This window comes from Corvus cornix, chromosome 7 (genome assembly GCF_000738735.6).
Source record: "Corvus cornix cornix isolate S_Up_H32 chromosome 7, ASM73873v5, whole genome shotgun sequence".
NCBI lineage: Eukaryota > Metazoa > Chordata > Aves > Passeriformes > Corvidae > Corvus > Corvus cornix.
Window position 1 is genome coordinate 8,841,207 of NC_046337.1, and position 23,435 is coordinate 8,864,641.

General features: G+C 46.5%; 1 protein-coding gene across 2 annotated transcripts; it reads left to right on the forward strand.

Moving 5' to 3' along the window:
* Positions 1-11,200: 11,200 nt before the first annotated feature.
* On the forward strand, positions 11,201-22,004 carry MARCO (macrophage receptor with collagenous structure). 2 transcript variants are annotated; one of them, XM_019290128.3, is made up of 15 exons: positions 11,201-11,422; positions 13,374-13,475; positions 13,863-14,099; positions 14,518-14,553; positions 15,455-15,490; positions 15,853-15,960; positions 17,234-17,341; positions 17,440-17,484; positions 18,026-18,124; positions 18,220-18,273; positions 18,773-18,817; positions 18,961-19,068; positions 20,222-20,263; positions 20,574-20,750; positions 21,058-22,004. In XM_019290128.3, the coding sequence occupies exons 1-15, from the start codon at positions 11,242-11,244 to the stop codon at positions 21,186-21,188; spliced, it is 1,509 nt and encodes a 502-aa protein (XP_019145673.1). In that variant the 5' UTR covers positions 11,201-11,241; the 3' UTR covers positions 21,189-22,004. The 2 variants fall into 2 exon arrangements, with proteins under 2 accessions (XP_019145673.1, XP_010405417.1); XM_010407115.4 differs by lacking the exon at positions 11,201-11,422 and adding an exon at positions 12,121-12,331.
* Positions 22,005-23,435: the final 1,431 nt, after the last annotated feature.

Below are 23,435 nucleotides of genomic sequence, written 5' to 3' on the forward strand. Positions count from 1 at the left end.
CAGCCCTAGTAGAAATGTTTTTCTCCTACTGCCTTATTGACTATACATGGAGGATTGAGGGTACCCAAACCTGAGCCCCCCTTCACCTGGTCAGCATCTGACACTTGTTGTCCAGTGACGGACAGAAATTCCTATGAGACAGACTTTGGTGTTAGAAGTCCAGTAGGACTTGCATTTTCTTTGCAGAAAATTGGATTATAAATTCTAACCCTCCGTAGCCAGATTTTTCAAGATGGCCTGTAAAGGTGCATCTTCATCCATGGGCCTCTTTGTGCCCTTTGCACTGAACTAAAATGTATTTCAAGGAGGTTTTCAATTCTCATGTTATTTTGAGGCAAGAAGAGTCTTGGCAGGGCAGGCTGTATAAAAAAAAAAAGTGTATTAATGAAGAGTGGGAGGGAAGGTCATTCGCCTGTTATTTGTAGCACAATACCTGATAAGAGGTCATTAGTCATTCAAAACCACTGAACGACTTTAATTAAAATTTGATCTTTGAGAGCTGGGAACAATCTGCTGAACAGACTTTCAGGGCAAAAAGACAGAGGGAGGGAGGGAAGAGGAGTGGGAGTTGACCAAAATGACAATAAGCTTAATTAAAGCCAGGAGGAACACTGGCAAACTCTCATTTCTGGGCTCCCCAGTTGCGTTTTTATCCTGGTGCTCCAGACCTGCACAACCATGACTTGGGGTAGCACAGGCTTGGGAGGCACATTCCTGGGCTCTTCCCTGTAGCACTGGATGATTCAGCAGTCTGTACAAGACATGTTTTTTTCCTCCTCCAAATATTTTATATCGTTATATAAAATAAACACATAATATTATATATAATATAATATATAATATATAATACATAATATATAATATATAATATATAATATATAATATATAATATATAATATATAATATATAATATATAATATATATGTATATTTTATAAAAATAATTGTATTTTAAAACATTATTTTGTATTTTGTCCACAGCCCAGGACAGAGACAGGTGGTATAATTGAGCCTTTCACTGGGAAAAATAAATGCAGGAGAACAGGAGTGTGTGCCTGGGATTCACAAGACCAGATTTCTCAGAGGTGTTGACGTTTCCCAGCATTTTTCCCCTCACAGTCCACTGGTGATAATACAGCTGATAATAGTCCTGCTGCTGGTAATTCAGCAGCTGGTCCTCTCTGCACTGCTCCAGGATGGCTACAGGGAAGAGTTAGCGTGGAGAAAACAGGGCAGCTGGTGCTTTTAAAGGAAACACCTTACCAAGAACTATAACCAAACTTGTATTTAAAGAGAAGGAAATCAGCCTGTGAAAGCAAGAAGACAATTTTGCACTGTTAAGGGTAAAACTAGGTCTTCCCCATTGCAGCTTCTCTCTCCAGGGTTGCATCTCCAGCACCTCTGCTTGCGCTGGGATGCTGAGACATGTTGATATATGTGCTCTGAACAGCTGCAAGGCAGACACAGCCATGCCAGACTGTGAGAATAAAGGAGGGGGCTTGTCCCCTGCTATTTGGTATATGCAACATATCATAACTAAGTAATGTGAGCTTGCTGCCAGCCTGGGGCACTGCCACAGGACAGGGATGTTTTTATTTCTTAGGACAGAGATATCTCTACATGAGCTTTCTAAAATATTTCAAATATTTCTCCTTCTCTTTTTTCTTTTTTCTTTTTTTTTTTTTCTTTTTTTTTTTTTTTTTTTGCTGTGTGACAAATGAAGCTCAAAGGCCCTTATTGGTACACTGAGAACCTGAACTTTGAGTGGAGGCGACACAATACAACCCTGACCATGAGCTGCTGATTGTTGTCCCCTTCCCGTGATGGGTCATTGCTGGAGAGCTTTCCAGGGATATTATTCACATGCCAAAAAGCATTTGGACTTATCCTTGCTGAGGGCTTTATCTATGACAAACCAGACAAAAGACCCCGTCTCTTGCCCCACTGCCTGTGTGGGTACCAGGGGCCAGAGCTGAGAGACAAGGACAGTGTGGGTTTTCCCTCCTCCTGCCTCCAGCTGCTCAGGCTCACTCCCAGCTAGAGGTTCCCCATGCAGACCACCAAGGAAGAGCTTGTTGGCATGATAAATCACCTCCTGGTAAGGCCATGCTACTGGAGACATTGCATCAGGCCCTTGCATGTACCAGTTGATGGTTTTCCTGCCAGCAGAGCTGTATCATCTCTACTAACAATGTTGCTAGGCTGACAAAACACTATCTAAAACAAAGGTTTTCTTGGCTCAGCTTTCTGTGAGGAGGTGCAATGATTTTCTCTCCCCAGCCAGCATGCCTCCACCAGAAACATGCTGCACTATAGACCAAGCCCTACTGCTGTTGCAAAAGGCAGCCAACTTAGACCAGTGCCTAAGTTTCCATCTGCTTGTCATTAGTCTGGATCTTCGTGCTTTCAAGCTGGAGAATGAAATCTATGACCTTGATCCACTTTCTTTTCATTTTGCTTTAGATTTTGCTGTCTTCTTTTTGGTCTGGAGAAATGTTTTGGGACAAATCCTCAAAGGCCACTTCTGATCCTGAGCTTCAGGTAACCTATGGAGAGAAAGCAGTGAACAGTTAAAGAAAAATATACACCCCAGACTCTCTGTAGCTTTGAGATCACCTCTGGATCTTATTCATCAAATATCTGGCTCTTGTCTGCTTGAGGGAATGAGCTCTGAAGGTGAGATGACACTTGGAAATTTGAGCTCATTTTTGCTTTGATCATTTTTTTCCTTAATGATGTGAGCTACCGGACTGTCTCCCTAAAATAACACCTTTCTTTAGCTTGTTCTGATGGACTAACATATAATGCATTTATTTCTGGCACACACACTTATTGGCATGTTGACATCTTTTTTAATATTCTTCCCACCTCAGGCCTCTCCATCAATCCACACTCCCTAAGCAGACACTTCAATGCATCACAGAAGAGAAGTCAGGATAATTTTTTTTTCATTACCTTCAAGCAGGGCCATCTCTCCCAGATTTCCTTAGCCCTGTACAAAGGCTCATGCCAAGTCAATCTGAATTCCCTTTCAAAACTCTAACTGCACTTAATGGGAAAGGTATGATTTCATAAGCAGATCAGTGCAAGACTGATGTTGTGCAGACAAAACCCCATAATGATTAACATGTGGCACCTTGGTCAAATTCACTCAGCTATGCTCTTACAGTGCAGGGAGAGCTGCTTACCAGCTCACTCACTTGGTGCAACTCGATTAAAGAAATTAGGAAAGCCAGAAATCTGCTGCAATTGTCACATACTTTATTGACACCCATAGCTCTAATTTCTTACCGTGCCTTTCTAATATTTTTGGCAAGGAGAGAGTCTTGAAGCCTCAATCACAAGGTCTCTGCTAATGCCTTTCAGATGCGGCTGGGAGAGGAGCAGGAGCCAGGCTGCCTGGCTTAACATCCCTCTGGTTGGGCTGACCTCCCTTTTCCACCCTTGCCCAGTCCAGTGCTGGCAAACACACCAAGCTCCATGCACATTCCTGACCCTTGGATTTCAGCCCCAAAACATGGCTGGGAGGTCAGCCAGAGCTTCTGCTGGAGCCTCGTCAAGAAGGAAAGGGTGTCTGAGGTACCAGTCATGTCCTTCTGTGGCCCCAACACTTTTGAGGAGGTGGCTTTGAGGGAGACTTTGGGGACCATCACAGCTCCAGGGCTGTGCTAGCTGATGTCCTCCAGCTCCCCTGCCCCACTGAGCAACAGCAGGCACAGAAATGCTCTGCTTCATCACCATGACTGAATGTCCTCTCATTACTTTCCCTGGTCCTGCCTGACCTGAAGCCTGATGACATCCCAAAAGCAGCTGGTTTAAACCTACAGCTTCTGAGTGAGGCCCTAAATCTGCACATGCCTTGGGAAGGTTAATCAACCTATAATGTGGACATTTTCACCAGCTCAGCTCATTTGAACACATCAGTGAATGTAAATCAGTGGCTTCCATGTAGAATTTCTCAGTGCCATCAAGAGTGCTGTATTGAACTAAAGATATCCGACTCATTAATAAAGGCAAATAACAGCAAGCCAATATTACTGTTTTACTGAGCTAGAGTTAAATATTTGACCAATAATGAAAACCTATTTCTAACTGATTTGACCCTTTCCTCCCCTGTTTCTTTTAAAGTACATATACATGTGTGGTTTCGATGTTTGGTTTTGCTTAAATTGTGCCTTCTGCCAGATTCCCTGGTGGTTAGAACACATTAAGAACCATACTTTTTATTTCTGTGATTACCACCTCTGTATTGAACCAGCCTTCAATGGCACTTGGTTATTCCTTGCTCCAGCACTGTCACCTACCACCATTGCCATATGGACCTATTTTCCCAGGCAGCATGCAGGGGACGTGCAGGGGCTGTGGCATGCAAACCCCGTTCCACAGAATCACAAAATGGGTCAGGTTGGAAGGCACCAGAGTGACTAATCTGGTCCAACCTCCCTACTCAAGCAGGGTCATTCATCCCAGAGCACATGGCACAGGATTGCATCCAGATGGTTCTGGAATACCTCCACTGAGGGAGACTCCACATCCCTTCTACACAACCTGTTCCAGTGCACCGTCACCTGCACAGTTAAGAAGTTCTTCTTCATGTTCAGGTGAAACTTCCTGTGCATCACTTTTTGCACATTGCCTCTTGTCCTATTGCTTGGCACCACTGAGAAGAGCCTGGTTTCTGTCAGGTTTCTGTCAAAACTTTGCTCAAACACTAATAGGCATGTGAGAATAACAGTACTCCTGAATTAATGATGTCGAAGGCTCCAGCCTTACTCAAATGTGAGAATCCTAGAGGCCTACCGCTTCCAGTTATTTTGGTGAAAAAAAAGAAAAAAGAAAAAAAAAAAACCAGTTCAATGGGAAAGGTTGGAATTAGGCAAGAGTCAAGGCTGTGGGGCAAATTCTAGTTTTTTTCATCAAAGCGATCAAAGCAATTCGACTGTGCTTGATCTGTCATTGCCAGTGTAGCAGGAGGAAGGGAATTCCCAACTAGCTCCCAAAACAAGGTGTGTGTTGATTATGGAAAGAGGCAGAGAGCCCGAAGGTCAGTATAAAATTACTTTTTTCCCTAGAAAAACATGCCCACACCTCAGGCAAGTTAGCCGCTGGCAGGATCTTAGCATTGTGTTGGTCTCCAAGCATTTGGACACTTGCACTCAGTTTCTTATGAAGAAATAAAACATGCATGAAAGCATGAAAGCAAAAAGTAATTTTTTTTTTGCTCTTTTTATACCATCTTAAGTCCCTCCTGCTACTAGCACTAGCCCACTTTGGGAGATGCTCTGAGGAGAGCATTGAACCAGGGCTTTGCTTTTGTTTTTGGATGGGAAAGAAGCAGCGATGACACTTGTCTTTCAAGCACGGTAGAAAACATGAACTATGAGGACCACCTGCCTGCCTCTGGCAGGCGAGAAGCTGAGCCCAAAGGTTTCACACACACTCCAGCCCTAACACATGGCTGGTGTATTAGGACTGGACAGAAGCCAGCCTTACACCTGGCCCCAGAGACACCAGCCCGTTCCCAGCCCTGTAGCACTGGCACGTTAAGCCAGCAGCACCCACTGCACTGTCTTCTCCCAGTCCCTCACTGCTTTGATGAGGGTCCCTGCTCCACCCTGAGGGGTGCTTCAACCCACTCTTGCCATCTTTCACCAGTTTCTTGTTCCCTTTCCCTGAGACACTTCCTGAAACAAACACCTTCATGCTGAGAAATAGTGGAGAATCAAAAGAGTTATTTAAGATTTAGTTACCATTGTTAAAGACCATAATGGAGAAGCAGCAATCAGTTATTGGCTCTAATTAAGGGGAAACAACCCACACTGGTCTAAAGGTGAGATCTGTGGGGAGCAATGCAGTGATTGCAAACTGACTGTGATTTCTCGTGGGTGCTGTGCCTTGGAGGATGTCAATGAAGTTCCCAATAAAGGCACCTTTTCCTTTTCTGTCACTTTTTCCCCAGTGCACTGATGCTGGGAGTTTCACACCCAAGCTTATCGTTTCCTGGCAGGAGATTGAGCAAGCTCAGGCACACGTGGCTGTCACAGACAAGCAGGAGAGTCACCAAAAGGGAATCGAGGTTTTTTGCAGAGCTGTTCCAAGCAGACAGGAGCCATGCTGTCACGTCAGCACCCAGAGAAGATGCACAAGAAGACAGCAAAGGGATGTCAGAACAGAGGGCAGGAGATGAAGGAAGGAAAGTCAAGGGGAAAAGTCATGACTTCGGGTCTCTGAAGCACCCAGTGTCACCACAGCAATTACAGGAGATTATTTGAACAGCAGGGCTGGCTGTTGCTCTCTAGGGACAGCAGAAAACTGAGAGGCAGGGAAGTCTGGAGCATTTTCAGGGTCTGAGCTTTAATGCCTAGCGCTGCACACATGTTTTACGGGACAGTTGCTTTGAGTTAATTCTGTATGGACTGCTGTCAGGGATGGTTTCAAGCCTGTGTATAAAGCTGCTCACACATGTTTGCTCCCCACATTCATTGAATAAGGGGCACAGGGTGGTTACAGGTTAATGGATTTACAAGCTGAAGTGTTTGCCAGTAGCATTCGGGGCATGGAAATTTGTGCCAGAAACCTTATCAGAGACAAACCATCCTGTGGTGTCCTTTAGTGGAAGCCCAAGTATTAGCTCCTTAATATGTTTACCCTGAGATAAATCCACAGTAACACATTGATGTGCAGGCAATTAATTGGGATGTGCCCCAGTGCAAGGACAATACTCAATAATAAACCTCTTTAAGATTGTCCTTCTGAACAATGTACTGACTACCTGCCTAGCTCCATATCTAAAAATACAATGACCGTGAGCCTCACATAATCCCAGGGACTTTCCTGAAAAAAACATGAGGGCAGGTTAAGGACCTTCTTGCCTGGTTGGATTGGTTGTGAGGCAGAAAGGACCACAACAGCACCCACAGCATCATTTGATATGGTTAATAGCTGCTTAGCAAATTAAAAATGACCCTTGAATTTTAAAAGCCCAGGAGATGGAGGGAAGTGGGAATGTGGCTACACTGTGAGCTGTGCTTAGAAAAGTCTTTTTGGCCTTGTGGAAAGCATGTGTTGAACCAAAGCATTCCAGAAAAGGGGAGCATTAGAGAGAATCTGATCTCTCCCTACAGCACTGAGCTGCTAAATGCAGGGCAAGCCCTGGGAGATGCCTCCCTTCAGCTGTAATGGTGCTGTTTGTAGCAGACCATTAACAGATCTAACCCGTCCTCCAGGTGACTGGTTTTTTGATGTCTCATTATCCCTCCTGTTTCTTAGCCTGCCTCATCCAGTCCTTGGGATCAGCTCTTTCCTGAATAAGGGACAACTGCCTTTGAGGTGAGGAGGAAGATGTTGTACGAAGACGTTGAAAACAAACTTGCCTGTCAGGAGCGTCTGCCTTGCAGAACACATTTTTCAGCTTTGAGGGTGGCCTGCTCAGCCAAGCCTGACTATTTCACCATGCTGCGGAGGCTGCCCTGGTATTAATTCACCTCAAAGAGCAGGTTGAAGTCATTAAAATATTTTGCAGGTGGTTCCTTGAATTCATGGTGCAGCTGGATCCAGCCTAAAGGGGAAAAAAAAAGGAAAGAAGGAGAAGAGGCAAGTTCTGATGAAACACAAATTAACATAACTCATAGAAGGGAAAGAAAATCTGTTTTCAATCTCTACAACAAAGCCAAGCAACACATCAAGCTAGAAAGGAGAAATGTCAGCCAGGCAGTGCTGGGGATTTTATTGCTTTAGCACAAGTGCTTCTCCATGGTCCCAGAAGTGCCCAGGTGCTACTGCAGCAGCCAGACCCCCTGGGCACAGGTCTGGGTATGCAGGGATGTGGGGGGCTTCACAACAAGGCTTCTGCTCCCATATGGGTCCAGACTCAAGGTTTGTTTTAATGCTCTGGCACTAGAACTTGTGTGTTGGCCTCAATTTCTCTTGTGCATGGAAACTCTCCATGTAATGCACCATTTCTTGCCCATAGGGCTGGATACACTTTTTTCAGGGGGTGCTGACCAGGGCTGAGCTTGGCAGTCCATGGGACACTCACAAGGGAGATCCCAGATCTGGTACCTCCACGAGCTACTGGTGGGCAGATCACCCACAACCTGCCTTGGCATTCCCTGGATTCAGCAGTGCCTCCCGATGTCCATGGGCATCACAGTCCTTGGTCCTTCCTCAGGGAGAAAAAGGCATTTTAACATAAACATCATCACACTGGAGGGCTGTACTGGGTCTGGCCAGGATGGAGGTATCATTCTCCACAGCAGCCCAACATAGTAGGGCAGTGTGCCTTGGATTTGGGGCTAAGCCAGTGCTGCTAAACACGGATGGTTTTGCTATTGGTGAGCAGAGCATTGAGACTGGGAGCAGGCTGGGGTTGGGCAAGAGACTGGGAAGGGACATGGGTGAGGCTGTGACCCAAACAGACCCCAGGGATGCTCTGCACCATATGATGTCAAACTCAGAGATTAGAAGTTCAGGGAAGGAAGGAGGAAGGGAAGATGTTTGCGGTTTGTGTATTTGTCAGCCCAAAAAGCCATCATGCATGCTGAGGCCCTGATTCCCAGGAAACAGTTGCCTATCTGCCTGCTGATGGGAAGTGGAGAATGAGTTCCTCTTTCTGCTTTGCTTGCAAGTGCATCTTTTGCTTTCCCTATTAAACTGTCGTTATATCAACTCATGAGTCTTTTCACCTTCCATTTTCTCCCCATCCTTTGTGAAAGAGAACTGAGAAAACATTTGGGTGGCTGTTTGGCTGACGGCTGGAGTAAATCCACCACAAGAACTGGTATGTCAAAATTTACCACACTTGTTCACTGCAAAAAGACAAAAGACTGAAAAATCAGGTAAAATAGGAAAAAGAAGAACCAAGTTAGTCTACTGGCAAGCCTATGACTGATGAGGCAATTTTATAGCTCTGGGTGTTGCTGGCTTTGTGGTAGATATGTATGGGCTGTGTCACAGGTCAAACCACAGCTACTTGCTTTTTTTCTGTGGGAGAGCAGTGTGGTCTGTGGGCAGGATTACTTTTGGGTGTTTTGAAGCCCATCTGCTGAAACATGAGTGCAAGTATTAGGATAAGGGGTAGACTGTCACCTTTCCTGGCTGCAACCCCCCACTTCAGTCTAGAGACAACAGCAGAAATGGTGGCGGTTCCTGCCCCAGGCTACCCAATATGAGGTCTGTTTGAGCCACACATTCTTTTTTCACTCGTCCTTGGAGGGGAATAAAAGCCTCCTGAATGCTGCACTTTTATACCTAAGACAGTCTGCAGTCAAATAGACAAGTCTGGAAAAATTACCATCTTGTGGATAAATGGAGAAACACCTCTTGTCTAGGATATCTTCTCATCTGGGGAAAAATATAAACCTTTAAAACATTGCAACTTCAGTTCTTTCAGGATAAATGGCTGTCCTGAGAAGGCTGATGCCTGCGCAAGCTCCCTCTCAGAATCACTGCTGGGAGGCTGTTGATGTCTTTAGCTGTTGCCAGGCTGGAGTTTGGTGTTGCATCCCTTTGCTTTGCCATGAGCTCTTGGTGGTGGCAAATGCCTGCAGTGGACAAGAGTGATGGAAGGAGATGAGAAAGGTAGTGGATGTGGCCAGGGACTTTTTGCTCCACCAGCCACTTCCAGGCCACTTCCTTTTCCCTCCACCAGATCCCCCAGGCCCGTGACATTGAGGCAGCTGTGGTCTGTTTATAAAACTTGGTTCAGATGTTGGTGCACATTTACAACAAGAGCATGAGGAGCATCTTCTGTATGAATGTAGGAAAGAAAGGGATGAGCTGGAGGACTACAAGCTCTTCCTTGAGTGCCAGCAGAACATGTCAGGGGAGGCAGGATGAGCAGCAGGAGGAGAGGGACCAGGGCTTTCTCACAGACAGCCTGACAGATAAGGCTGATGGTCCAGCAGACGTGTCCCATAATGTGCTGGAAACTGTTATTCTATAAATAACCCCATCGTTTCAGCAAAACATCAACCTAGGGAGACTGCACTGAATCAGCAGTTTCTTTTCTTTTTTTCTTTCCTGATTGCAAAATCAGAGTCAAGCTATTGCTGCAGTCGGTGATGATACAGTGAGAAATGAAAGACAGCAGAAAGCAGGACGGGAGCACACACAAAGGCTGAGCCAGCATGTTGGGACATGGTCTCTGCACCCAAGGCGTGGCCCAGACCCTCAGCACCACACGCACTGGGAAATCAGCTGCCTGTTCTTAGAGGCTGGCATTGAGATAGAAATGCACCACGACCACCCAGACAGCCAGATGTTCACCTGAGCCATGAGAATGTGGCAGGTTGCAGAGCTGCATGGGGCTGCATCAACTAGAAATAAAGGTTAGACCAGCTGGGTAGGCAACTGCAGTCAGAAGGATCATGACTTTCCCCCCAAAAGTGGAGAACTGGACTTCAAAACCTGAAGCACTGCAGTTTGGGGCTGTCAAAATCAATGGAATCTACTCCTGCTTTTGCACCCATGCCAACTGGGCTGCTGAGAGTGGCATGGCCACAACATGATCATGATTCATGTGAAAACTTATCCCTGAGCTTCTTTCTCAGGGAAGGAGGGCACAGGGATCTCATCGCACCTTTTGTCTTTAGGAGGGCTTTTGAGAACTATGTGTGCCAGCTTATTTTTAATACTTCGAAATAAAATGGATTTGACTAGAAGTATTATTAAAAGCCTCTCTGCTGTAAATCTGCTCTCTGCATGCACCTGAATTACATCTGTCCCTATAGACATCCACTTGGCAGCACAAGAGCAGCCATTCCCAGCTCATCACCTAGCAAGAGAAGATGGCTTCAGGCTTGTGCAGAGTGGTCAGCTGGACCACCAGAACCATCAGAAACGGGCTGGATATGAGCCCTTACTCCCGTGACGAGGTGATGCCATGATGGGAGAGGACGCACAGGCAGTTACTGTGGCTCAGCCGATTGGTGGTGATCCTCCCTAATTCAAGGGGATATCTGAGCCCTTCACAAGGAAGCAAATTATCCCAATTCCTACACAGAGTGTAGGAGAATGTTTAAAAATGGAGGATTCCTCTTCCTCCCTGCTGGGGACAAACCAGGTCACAGCTGCACAAGCACATTTGAAAGGAGAACACAGAAGTGGGTTCAAAAATCCCCATTTGTGGTTTAAGCCTTTCAGAGATTTGTACATCAGGTGCAGAACAGAGGGCTTCACTCTGCACTGTCAGGGTGTGGATCTCCAGCTCACCCCTACCTGAAGATTTACTACATTTCATTCCATGGCCAAGCAAAGCGGCGAGGACACAGCAGCGCCAGGGATGAGCACAGAGCTGCAGCCCAGGACCAAACCGTGTGACAGTGACTGCCTTGCACCTCGGGGAGGGCAGGACGTGGTGGTGGCAGCGTGGATGCGGAGGGCTCTGCCCAGCTCCTACCGAAGGCTCCTGCCTGTGGGCTTGGGTGAGTCCCTTTGCTTTGCAAAAGCAAAATCAAACCCAACATAAATGGAGAAGTCAAAACGCCGAATGCCATGGCGAGGTCTGCAGCGGGGAGTTTGGCAGCATGAGGGTAAAGAAATGGTGAAGAGGTAGGAATTGTGTCCATGGGTATGAAAAACTCATCAGGGAGGAAGCAGGAGCTGGAGAGACTTTGTCAAGGAGGCTGCAAGTGTCTCTTTTCCATATCATCCCAAACCCATTTGGGTTTCAGCATCCCCCATCCCATCATCATTCACTTGTCTTTACAACTCCTCCTGATTCTTTCCCTCCTTGCACTTGAGTCTCACACAATCTACTGATGTACACCTTGGTGCACATTGTTGTGTGTTCCACTATGACAAAGTCCTCAGCCTCCCCTCCCAGGAGAGGGATTGCCAAGCTGACATTGAACACGGAATCTTCTTGGCTATCTTCTTGAGGAGCTTTACTTGCGTTAGGAACAAATTCCATGCGTCCATCTCATGCCTAACCCCATAACAATGCAGAGATATTGAACAACTCCAGGTTGAAGATCTTCCAGGTTCGTGCCCAAGGCTCCCTGGATTCCAAGTGAGCACATGACTGAACATCTTAGCTGTGGGATTTTTTGAGGAACTGTTCAAATTACCACATCAGAGTTCTCAGTACTCTATAAAAACTGAGCAGATAGGAAATGCATATCAGATAGCATCAAATCAGGAGGCAGAGAGGAAGTCCCTCCAGCTCTTTGTTGTCTATAGTCTTACAAGGCTTTAAGTTAGCCACAAGAAACTTGTCATGACATTTAAAGACAAATACGGGGAAGATGGAAATACGAGTGATATGAACACTTTCAGTGTTTCAGAAAAGATTGGGTTTGCCTCAGCTTCTACCACAACCTTTCAGATAAGTGGTAAGGTTTCTTTTTATTAAATGGATTTATATGGATTTTATCTGGTCTAAAACAACACATAAAAATGAAATATTGCATATTAAATTCTTTTTGCAGTGATTTTGCTAGTAAATTAACTACCATTTAAAAATAGAAGTATGTCAAACTACCCTTTCTAGCCAAAAGCTGATGCTGAGCAACAGAAAAAATGATTTTCCTGTTTTAGAAAATGTCTCATTTTCTTGAGTAAGACTTTCATGTGTAATAGTTAAGATACTAAAATCACCAGACTCAATAAAAAAAAGTAAGTTTATGAATTTTTTAGCTGAATAGAAAAGCTTCATTGCTGACTAAGCCATTCCATTGTAAAACCAATTAAAATACTGTAGTCTTTTAAAACTAAGACTTTAAAGTCCTGATTACATTACTTTGTAAAAAAAGAAAAACCCCAATTGAGGGTAACTTACTGAATGTCTGACATAGCTAACAATGCTTCTGAAATACTTTTTTCTCCCTGAAGGCCAAAATTCAACAAAGCCATGTATTTATTTTACACTTGCTGGTAGTCATTGGTTTTACATGTTATGACTTGATTCAATTTGCTCTGCAGTTCAGCTTATTATTGATTTTTCATTTATTTTGATGCATACATGCATCACTGTTGGAATCATGTGTATGCAGCGGTCTGGATAGAGAAGGAATTGCCCTGAGCAACCCTCCGAATGGCAGCTTGGGACAATTAAAAGCAGTGGGAACAGGGAGTTTATTGATGCAGAAAGGGGAAAGCCACCACATTCACACTGCTATAGGCTGGATTAAGTCTTGATGGAATTGAGCTGGTTAAATTAACTAAGGAAAAGATGGCCAAGAAGACTGCAGTGCAAAGCCTGGAGCAGAGGAAGGCAGCCTGCCTTGCTGGCAGGATCAAGCACTCTCACAGAGGGACCTTGCCGCTCCTCACTGCTGGAAAGCACTGTGGCCAAGCCTGAAATGGCTGGAAGCAAGCAGAGTTTGTAGGGAAGAGATGTGGGAGAGTGTCTACCCTTCTTGTCTTGGTTTTTAGAGCCTCAGAGCCATAAAAAGGCATCCACATGCTGTGTTCGGACAGCCCTCAGCATCTACCTGCTGCTGCTGACGGCCGGCCAGGGGCTGCTGATGTACAAAGGTAATGCTACAACCTTGCCAAGGGCTTGGCATCAAAAGAGAGCTTTGCTGGGTGCTCCTGGGGGCCTGGGCAAGTGGGAATGAGCACACAGATCGGGAACCTCTGAGGGAGCACAGAGGCTCCTCCACACACCTCCAGGCAAAGCAGCCGCTGCAGGGGACAATTCCTCCACCCTGTATGTGTGCTTTGCATTTGCAAAGGCATTCCCAGCTGCACTCCTGGCTGCAGCAAGGACTGGCACATGAAAACCACCTCCCCGGGTCTAACAGGGGTGGTCTTTATCCCCCGGTGTCCCCCCCAGGTGCTGAGGAACTGCTCTGCCAAAATACCATTTCCCAGCCAGACCGGGCAGTGAATATTCATTGCATGGGCTTTTTGTTTCCTCAGTATTTAAGATGCAGAGAGAGATATTGAAACTTCAAGAGCAAAATGCCTCGTATACAGAAGAGATTCTGAAGAGCTCCTTTGGCAACAATCTGGCTTTGGCAAGAAGCTCTACTGAGAAGAGCTTTCTCATGAGACATGAAGAAAACTGGAGGAGAAGCTTAGAAGAGCAAATCACCATAATTAAAAGTAACAATGCAAACCTGATGATGAGGATGAACAACATCACCGTGGTTGCAGGTATGGCTTTCCATGCTGGCTCTGCAGTGGGGAGACCCCACTCCTCTGCATCACTGGCAAAGAGGGGCTGAAAACCCGATTTAGATGATCCTAGGGCAATCCTAGGTTAGATGATAACTAGGGCAAGATTTAATCTTCCTGTCAGTTAGTGATGCCCCCATGCCCAGGGTTGGAATCTATAGGTGCTCCAGCACCTATAGGAGCTGGAGCACTGCACTGTGCAAACCCCCAGAGCCCCTTGCAGCTGCACCTGTGGCTCTGGGCTCCTCTCCCCTCCAGTGATTTGCAGATTTGGACTCTAGATGCCATCCAAAAGGGGGGTGTCTCCAGCCCACACCTCAAGCCTGTCGATCCCATACTGCTGTGTTCCTCACTGGCTGCTGACTACTGAAAAATATGCATTAAATATTTATTTCAGGGCCTCCTGGACGCAAAGGAGATCCTGGTCCACCAGGTATGTTGGTAAATGAGCCACAGCTTCTCTTCTTTTCCTCTTTTTCTTTTTTTCATCTAAGAGACCTTAAGTGAGGATTTGGGATTTCAGTCCCCAGACCAAGACCCTACCCAGTGTGCAGACACCCAATGCTCTGGCCATGAGAAGACCTGCTGTACCTTTTCACTGATCCTCCAGGAGCCTTGGCTAGCCCGAGTACTCCCACAGAGGTCCCTAGGAAAACATTGGCACAGACTCAGGAACGGCTGAGTGCAAGCTCTGCCCTCCACAGCCATGCCCAAGCTGCTGCCCTGGGTACCTGGGGGTTTGGGTAGAACTACACCCTCCTTAGGAGGTAAATATCTCCAGACTGTGAGGATGCAGCAAGTCCTGGTCTAGTGCTGGCTCCCCTTTGAGCAGAGGCTGGACCAGGAAACAGTTTCTGTGATCCTGTGATGATGACCTAAGATGCAACCCTTGTTAGGTTAGGTCTGTAACTCATCCATCCCTACTTCTTGGCTACAATGATGAGATTTTCTGCAGGAAAAAAATAAATTAAAAATTGTGTTTTCATATCTTCCTGGCTGCACTTACGACACTTACGAAACAGCACCTCCTGCCAAGCAATGTTATTACACATCAGAGCCCAATAGTTCAGTGCATTTTCATGGAAGATCTCCCCAATGGTCCCCATGAGCTGAGGTTGGCAAGAACACAAGCTGGCCCCTGCCCAGCCGAGCACTCAGCTGAGCTCCAAGGACTTTACTCAAGTGGTTGTGCTGGTCCCTGCCAGCTGAAGATTGGCCTCACTGGTGACTGAAATCGTGTGAGCAAAGGATGATTAAAAAATTCATCTCTTCTTCTTAGCCATTACTGTGGATAGATGATGTGTGTCAGCTGATATATATATTTTCCATCCCAGGGTTACAGGGACCACCAGGGACAAAGGGAGACCAAGGTAAGGCTTTTCTGACACCTGAATTACTTCTGTGTATGAACATAAAGTGGCTTTATGGATGATTTTATGAGCAATCATGTCCTCAGCCAAGGTGTGAGTAAGAATGTCATTGGAGTTGAAGGAAATAAGCCTATGTAGAGCTAATGTGAGCAAAAGAAAAGCTTAGCTGGAAAAAATCTTATTTTAAAAGTCAATGTGCAACAGCCACGGTGGGCCAATTTGCCACTGTTACCAGCACCACTCTCAAGTGCACAGAGAGTGGAGTTTGGCTCATGCTCGCAGCTGTGGTGGGTGTCCTGCTGCTGGCATTCACTAGACATGGCACCCCATGAAGCCTCAGAAAAATGGTGTTGTCCTTGCAGGCATACATGGACCCCAGGGTGAGAAGGGGAGCAAAGGAGCTCCTGGTCCTACTGGCCCAAGTGGTGATCCAGGAGCGAAAGGAGAAAAAGGAGAGATAGGGCTTGCAGGTAAGACTTCTTCACTATCTCAACATTTTTAATGTTCTCACACATATTTCTTTTTAAACCCATTCTAGATAAAACACCAGAAGAAGTCTTCATAGGTCAGTATTCATAAAAATCCAAGCAGCCCTGAGCGTGGCTTGCCAGTCAGTGAGGGAGCTGGATAAACAGGACACTTGACCTGATCTGCAGGGGTTTAATTTCATGTCATGCTTCAGCAAATCTCCCAAAGGAGGGCAGGGAGAAGGGGCCATGTAAAATGTTGACTCTGCACCACGGAAGTCTCTTTACAGAGTGACCTTGTCTAATGAAAGCCACAGATATTCAATTATCAGCTTATCCTAGATTAAAGCAGTGATGTTTACAGTAGGATTTTCATGGTATAAAATAATACAATACAATTTATATGCACAAGCATGTGGATGTTAGTCCTCATTTCAGTGGAACCTCTTTCTGAGAGCTTTATATCTTACATAAGCCTGGCTTTATACACCTGAAGTAGAAGAGTTATGCAACATGTTTCTCCCATGTGACATGCATTATGGATAGCTGTTACTCAGTGGTCTCACACAGGCTGAAAGCAGGAGAGGAAAAGAAAGCAGATGATGTGTGTGGTGCAGAGCAGGGAGGACAGCTGGGCAGGTTGATAAGAGCTTCCTCAGATCTTCCATCAGATTCTGGATGCCCCAATGCTCTCATTAGCACAAGATGCTCCAGAAGAGAAGTGATTGTAGGAGGAATACCAAAAGGCAAGGACTTTGGGATAATTCTAGAGCAGAAAGATGGAGGAGATATAGGTCTTCTTTCGAGCAATTCAGCTCATTTGGAGCATGCTGATCACCTGTTCAGAGAAGAGAAAATAAAGGGGAGATGAGAGAACTCTCTGGAAGCACAGGAGTGTAATATGCTGCCTTCTATCTCCACTGTGGCTAGGAGCAGGGAAGCGTTCAGACTGGGGTAAGGGATATTTAACTAGAGGAGAAACATTCCAGTAGTAGGGATAGTTTGGGGAATAGATTGGAGAGGCATCATGGCACCACTACAAGCCTGTAACAGCAGGCCAGCCAAACATCTGGCCAGAGAGGCTGACAGAGCCAGAGGTGGATCAGACAGACCAGCTCTGTCCTCCTACAGCTTTATGGGAATGTCACCGAGTGGTAAGTGCTGGTGTGAGGCCAAACCTTGCTACTGCTGTGGCCGGACAGAGGTGCTCCACAGGCTGCAGAGACAACAAATCTGGTTTTGTGAATTTATAGATGTGTGCTATGCTGTTTGATAGGTCCCCAAGGACAGAAAGGTGACATGGGCAAGAAGGGAGACCCTGGGCCCCAGGGATCTGTGGGTCCTCAGGGACAGCATGGAGTCCCAGGACTGCCAGCTCACGATGGTAAGTGCAGAGGACACAGTGTGACAAGGGTGCAGGGCTGCCCCAGCTGAGGGGCTGGGCTAAGCCTCATTAGCACTGATGCCAGGATATCATTACAGGTAGCCCAGGGAAGCCTGGACCTCCTGGGCCAAAAGGAGAGGAAGGTAAGCAGTACAGAAGGTGCAATTTCTTGTAGAGACATCAGACTGATATCTTTTATATGGTGTTTCATGACAAGGAAAACTACAGCCGGTCTAGATCCCAGCATGGGTGAGAGAAGATGATGATTAGATGAAGAAATCATGCCAACATTTCAATGTCATCGAATCTCATCCAGCAGCCTTGGCTGTCTCATCTGGGCCCCACTCACTGTGCAGGAGACTGAGAGGGAAAGAAGGGCCGTGTCCTCCTTCCTGATGTGTGTGCACACACAAGGGCAGAAATTGTTGCTCTTTGAGGAGAGCACTTGTGCATTTCAAGGCTGGCAATCGGCCAGGACCTGCATCCATGCAGCCTTTCACTCCAGATCATTCCTCACTGCATTGCTAAGGTTAGCACTGCCAGGGGAGGATTGCAATTCAGAGAGACCCAATTTGGCCTTCGTAAGTTCAACTCAGAGTACAAGCGCTGGTGATCAAGCTGTCTTTTTATCTCCTTCATGTGTTGTGTTACATTTCATGTGTGCTGCTTTCACTCAACCTCAAGGTGCAGCTGGACAACGTGGACCTCCTGGAAGTCCTGGCCTCGATGGCAGACCTGGTCAGAAAGGGGAGAAGGGGGACCAAGGCCCCAGAGGTAGCCCAGGTACAGCACTGCTCAAACTTGTAACTCATTGATCTTCTACTCTGGCCCCACTTTGTGTGATGGCTTCACCCTTACTGATTTCTTTTTCATTTTAGGAATACAAGGCATTGCTGGACTCAAAGGTGATCAGGGAGAACAAGGAATAGCAGGTAAAGGAGAATAAAACAGGCTTTGGGTCAACAGCACACATCATGCAGACACTGGAAAGGGAACTACAACACCAAGAGAAGATCTCTTGAGTCCTCTTCTTGGAGCTCCAATGCATCCCAGGATGCCATGGCACTCCTGGCACTCTGGCAGGCTGCTGTGGGCTGACTACTCACCAGACAGTTGTTTCTACCATCTGTAATATGCATGAGGGGGTGATGGTGCCTGAATTTTTGTATCAATTGAAAACGCACAAACAAAGCAGCAGTTTAAGATGAACTTCAGGAGAAGATGTTTCTCCACTGCCTGTATTTTTTTTTTTTTGACATGGTCTGCACTGAGTATGATGTGAAATAAGACACCTGATTCAGAAATAGATGTTTATAGTGTAGACACCTAAACTAGATGAGTTAAAATCCATCATAAATACTAATTTGTATAAGCTTTTATTAATGTATAAAGATCACTCTTGTAAATGTTTGTTTGTTTGTATGATCTTAGGACCTCCAGGGCAAAAGGGAGCAAAGGGAGACCAGGGCCCACCAGGTAAACCCTTATAGCATGATTTATTCTGATGATGCAAAGCACTTTAGGTGCCACATTCCACTGTTCTGCATGAATGTGAAATGTTTGTCATGCCCTTTCCTTGGGAAGGGACAAAGGCAATGACTTTTTTGCTTTCCACCCAGGTACCCCAGGCCCAGTTGGTCAAAAAGGAAGCAAGGGTGATTACGGCACTAAGGGTCTGAAAGGAGAACCAGGACTGAAAGGAGCCAAGGGAGAGAGCGGATATCCTGGTAAGGCTCTTTGCCACAGGGTCTGTGGAGCTGATGGTGCATTTGGATTCGGGACCGCAGATCACAGACTGGCACAAGCAACTCTGGGGCGTGTTTGCAGAGCTCATTTGCAGGAACTCAACAGACAGATCAGCCTTCCCAGCAGAGGAATGCACAGGGTGTCACGTGTACACCCTGGGAGGTGTGCTAAAAGACATGCAAGAAAACAGATGCATTAGATTTTCTCAAATCCCCTATTTCACAGAAAACTGGAACAACCCACACTCCTCTCTGCTTTGCTCAGAGACATCTTGTAGCACACCATGTCACTTGGATAAATCCCATGTAAACACAGCACTGAGGAACATGGAATAGTGAAGCTGTTGGAAACACCTAACAGTGAGGCCATTTAATTATGCCTTGCTAACTGTAGGACACAAAAACTGTTCAAAAGGTCCAACACTACAGCTACTCTCCATCCTTGACTCCCCTCCCTTCCAATCACAGGGTGTTTCAAAAAATCATAAGACCTGTAGCAAAAAAAACCCCTAACAGTTGTTACAACAGCCCATGGGAAGCAAACTGTGCTCCAGATGCTATTTTCTTTCAATTGTTCACACAGGATAGTACAGGAATCCTCAGAAATAAACTAGATTCTATGTGGGGCTCCTCCATGCACTCCTCCTCTGGAGCTTTGCATCTGGAGGTAGCTTTGGACAAAAGAACTCATTGGGTTTTTTCAAACACCCTTACCCTCAAGACCAAGATACTCCACAGAAATGTGGAGGACTGTTGAGAGCACCTTTCTTCTCTCCCTGGAGAGCAAATCCCTGGATGTAGGTCTTCCTGGAAGTACTTTGGGAGATACCATGCCTACTCCTGGAGATCCCAAAGTCTGTCAAAGATGTCAGTTTACAGGGAAATGAGATACATTTCCCACAAGTGAATGAATAGATGGGTTTTTTAAAGCGGCCCTTTTCTTGGGTCACACATTAGGAAGATCCTACTTTTCCTGCCACGTTTCTTTTACATATCCTTAGTCACTTCAGGGTGTTCATTTTCTACAAGGGGAAGAGTCTGCACATCTCTGACTCATACAAGCATTCAGAACTAGATAATAACTGGATTTTTCCACAAGCAACAGTCAAATGTTTGCTTTTCTATTTTGCGACAGGTTCCCAAGGAGTAAAAGGGAGCAAAGGTGAAAAAGGAGAAGGTACTGGACTTTTACTTCTTCTCTCACTTGCCTTCTGGTATCAAAGCTACCTGACATCAGGCCCAAAATCCCCCTCTACTCACACAGCACAGCTAACAGAGCTGAGGAGCCTGTGGTCTGAGCTGCAGCCTGGTGTCTCCAAATACAGGGGGAGCTCCTGAATTGTTTGGATTTGAGCTACCAGTAACCTCTGGTCCCACCCTGGAGGCGGGAACATCCCTCTGGTTTGGGTGGTCACTGCTCCTGTCTGTCAATGTCTTTCCTTATGCCTGTATGACCCTTAGAGTTATTTTCTTCTCTGAACTCTCAGTTGGCCTCAGTAATTTTGTACGACTCGTGGGAGGAGACAGAAGGGGCCGTGTGGAAATCTTCCACAAAGGGTCCTGGGGAACAATATGTGATGATGGCTGGAGCATCCGAGAGGCCGGCGTAGTCTGCCGAATGCTGGGATTCAACCGTGCGGTCTCTTACTTCACAGCCTCAGCAGGTGAGTCCACTACAGCTTTACACCTCTCCAGGCCTGCCAAGGGTGCTTACACACACCACAGCAAGGTCACCTACACGAGCAGCAAGTGATCTCCTCAGCAGGGCAGCTCGTTCCTCTTGGGATGAGGCAGCAGCATGTCAAGTGCTGCTTGACCTGTGCCCAAAGACTTGATTTCCAACGAGCCATCCACACAACCCAACACACGCCCACTATCCACAGGGCTCTCTTTAGAAAAAAAAATGCATACTCCTCTTTCTCTCATCCAACATTTTTTTGTTTGTTTGTTTGTTTGTTTGATTTTCCAAAGGCACCGGACAAATTTGGCTCGATGACGTAAATTGCAAGGGGAGTGAAATTACAATTACGGACTGTAGCAAGCGTGACTGGGGTGCACACAACTGCAACCACAACGAGGATGTTGGGGTGGAGTGCACTTGATGGGACACCAAGTCTGTCCTGGGAGCTGCTGCTGCCTCTGCTCTCCGTGGAGCTTTTCATCAGGCTGTGCTTTTGTGCCTCTCTACCAGGTCATAAAAATATTGACAAAGAAAGTTGAATTTTTCACAAATCAGTAACAGTTGCAAGACCTACAGGTAACCTGAAACATCCCAGCTGTCACAAAACAATTGGAGCTCAGGCATGTGAGCCAGTTCACAGCTTTTCCAGCTACCTGACATCAGCTCATCTGCAGGAGCTCACATGTGTGTGACCTCTAAGTCCACAGGGGAGGTGATGGTCCACATTAGCTTAGTGCAGTAAGGATCAGTGTGCAGAAACCTGCACTAACTGCAGCTGAGCTGGCTAGTCCATCTTCATCACAGTACAGTTGTGAACCTGAGCTTAAAACCCCCAGGGAAGTGCGTACACCCAAAACAGCAGATGCTCAGAAATCATCAGATGATCACTCTGGCATGCAAATATAAATATTCTTCAGAAAGTATGCTGATCACACATTAAAGTGCAAAAATAAGTGCCTGGGATCTAGGTGCCGTACTATCCTGGTTTAGCACAGCGCTTTGTTTTGACCTTAGCTAAGTCCCTTGCCTTCTCTGTCAGCATTTCCTAACCTGTCTCCAGGAGCAATACCCCTTACTTATCTGGTGTATAAAGCTAAGCTTTTCATACCTTTTGAAATTAAATGCTCCAGTAAAGCAAAATCATGACAAATAAAAAATGTAGCAAAGCATGAATAAGCTATCGATTGGTGTTAAATATAAATAAATAAACAAATAAATAAACAAATAAATGCTTGAATAGATAAATAAATAAAATTATACACGCACACACCTGTAGATATATTAGGGAGAAAATATTGAACTGGGCTTTCCTGGATCCCATGCGATTGATGCAGTTTACGTTCAACAAATAAAGGTTTCCCTGCAAGGACAAGCGCTGGACACATCCTGACGGGATGCCACGAGCGCGGTGGGACCTGCGGGAGGAGCCGCGGGTACCGCGCCAGGACCCACCGGTCCCCTCCCGACACCCCTCCCCATCCCCGCCGCCGAGCCCGGTTGTCTCAAATGCTCCTTCCCGGCACTAAGGGGAGCTCAAGGGCCGCCGCCGCTCCGCAAAGCCGCTGCGGGAGACCCGCGGCACCGGCCCGGCCCCGCGGCTGCCCCTCCGCGCTGCCTTCTCCCTCGGAGAACCGGGGATCCTGCGCATCCCTCTCTGCTCCGCTCTCGTGAAACCCCGCCTGGAGCACTGCGTCCAGCTCTGAGACCCCGGCACAGCAGGGATAGCGACATGCTGGAGTGAGGCCAGAGGGGGCTGCGAAGATGCTCAGAGAGCTGGAGCACCCCTCCTATGGAAACAGGCTGAGAGAGCCGGGGCTGTTCAGTCTGGAGAAGAGACAGCTCTTAGAGCACCTTCCAGCAAGAGAGCTGGAGAGGGATTTTTTACAAGGTCATGTAGAGATAGGACAAGGGGGAATAGCCTTAAACTAAAAGAGAGTAGGTTTAGATTATATATCAGGGAGAATATTCTTCCTTGTGACGGTGGTGGGGCACTGGCCCAGAGGTTGCCCAGAGCAGCTGTGGATGCCTCATCCCTGAAAGTGTTCAAGGCCAGGTTGGACAGGGCTCCCCTGCCCAGGAGATTGAAATTAGACTACCTTTAAGGTTCTTTCCAATTCAAATCATTCCATGATTCTATGTTCCTAGGAGTGGAATGGCAGTGGTGGCCACAAGGGCCTGGTGATGCATCCAGAGGGTCCCTGTGATGTCCCTGTGCCATAGGGAAGGATTAAAATGTGTTTTATCCTGTTGAACAGCTGACAGCACACGCAGCAAGACCAAAATCTGAGAGTGGGGTGCTTGGTTTGAGGGAATGAGACAGGCTATGGTGGTCTCAGTTCTGGATAACTGCAGCACTGGTCAAACGGTTCTCCAATAAAGGGATTTTACAAAATAAGAACAGATGTTTTTAGGTATTTGTGATGCAGACTCTTACGCCTGATGTTTTGTGAGAGGCTGCTGGGCAGTTGGGACACTTGTACAGGTTTTGCTCCCCACTCTTTAATAGCTAGAAACACAATTTTTAAGGCAAACCATCAGATTTTTCCAACATACCAGAGGTGTCCCCTTGGAGGGACAGAGGAGGGACAGCTGTACAGCTCACCCCCAGCCTTACCACTATGGGGGCAGGACACAAGTCCCAGCAGTGGCATTTGGAGCCTGAAGCCCA

What these genes read in the sequence shown, in the direction of transcription:
- MARCO (XM_019290128.3), top strand. Translation starts at nt 11,242, where the DNA reads ATGGCCAAGCAAAGCGGCGAGGACACAGCAGCGCCAGGGATGAGCACA. An exon ending in GGGAGACCAGGGCCCACCAG is followed by an intron (nt 18,818 to 18,960) that starts GTAAACCCTTAT and finishes CTTTCCACCCAG; the next exon opens with GTACCCCAGGCCCAGTTGGT. An exon ending in GGGAGAGAGCGGATATCCTG is followed by an intron (nt 19,069 to 20,221) that starts GTAAGGCTCTTT and finishes ATTTTGCGACAG; the next exon opens with GTTCCCAAGGAGTAAAAGGG.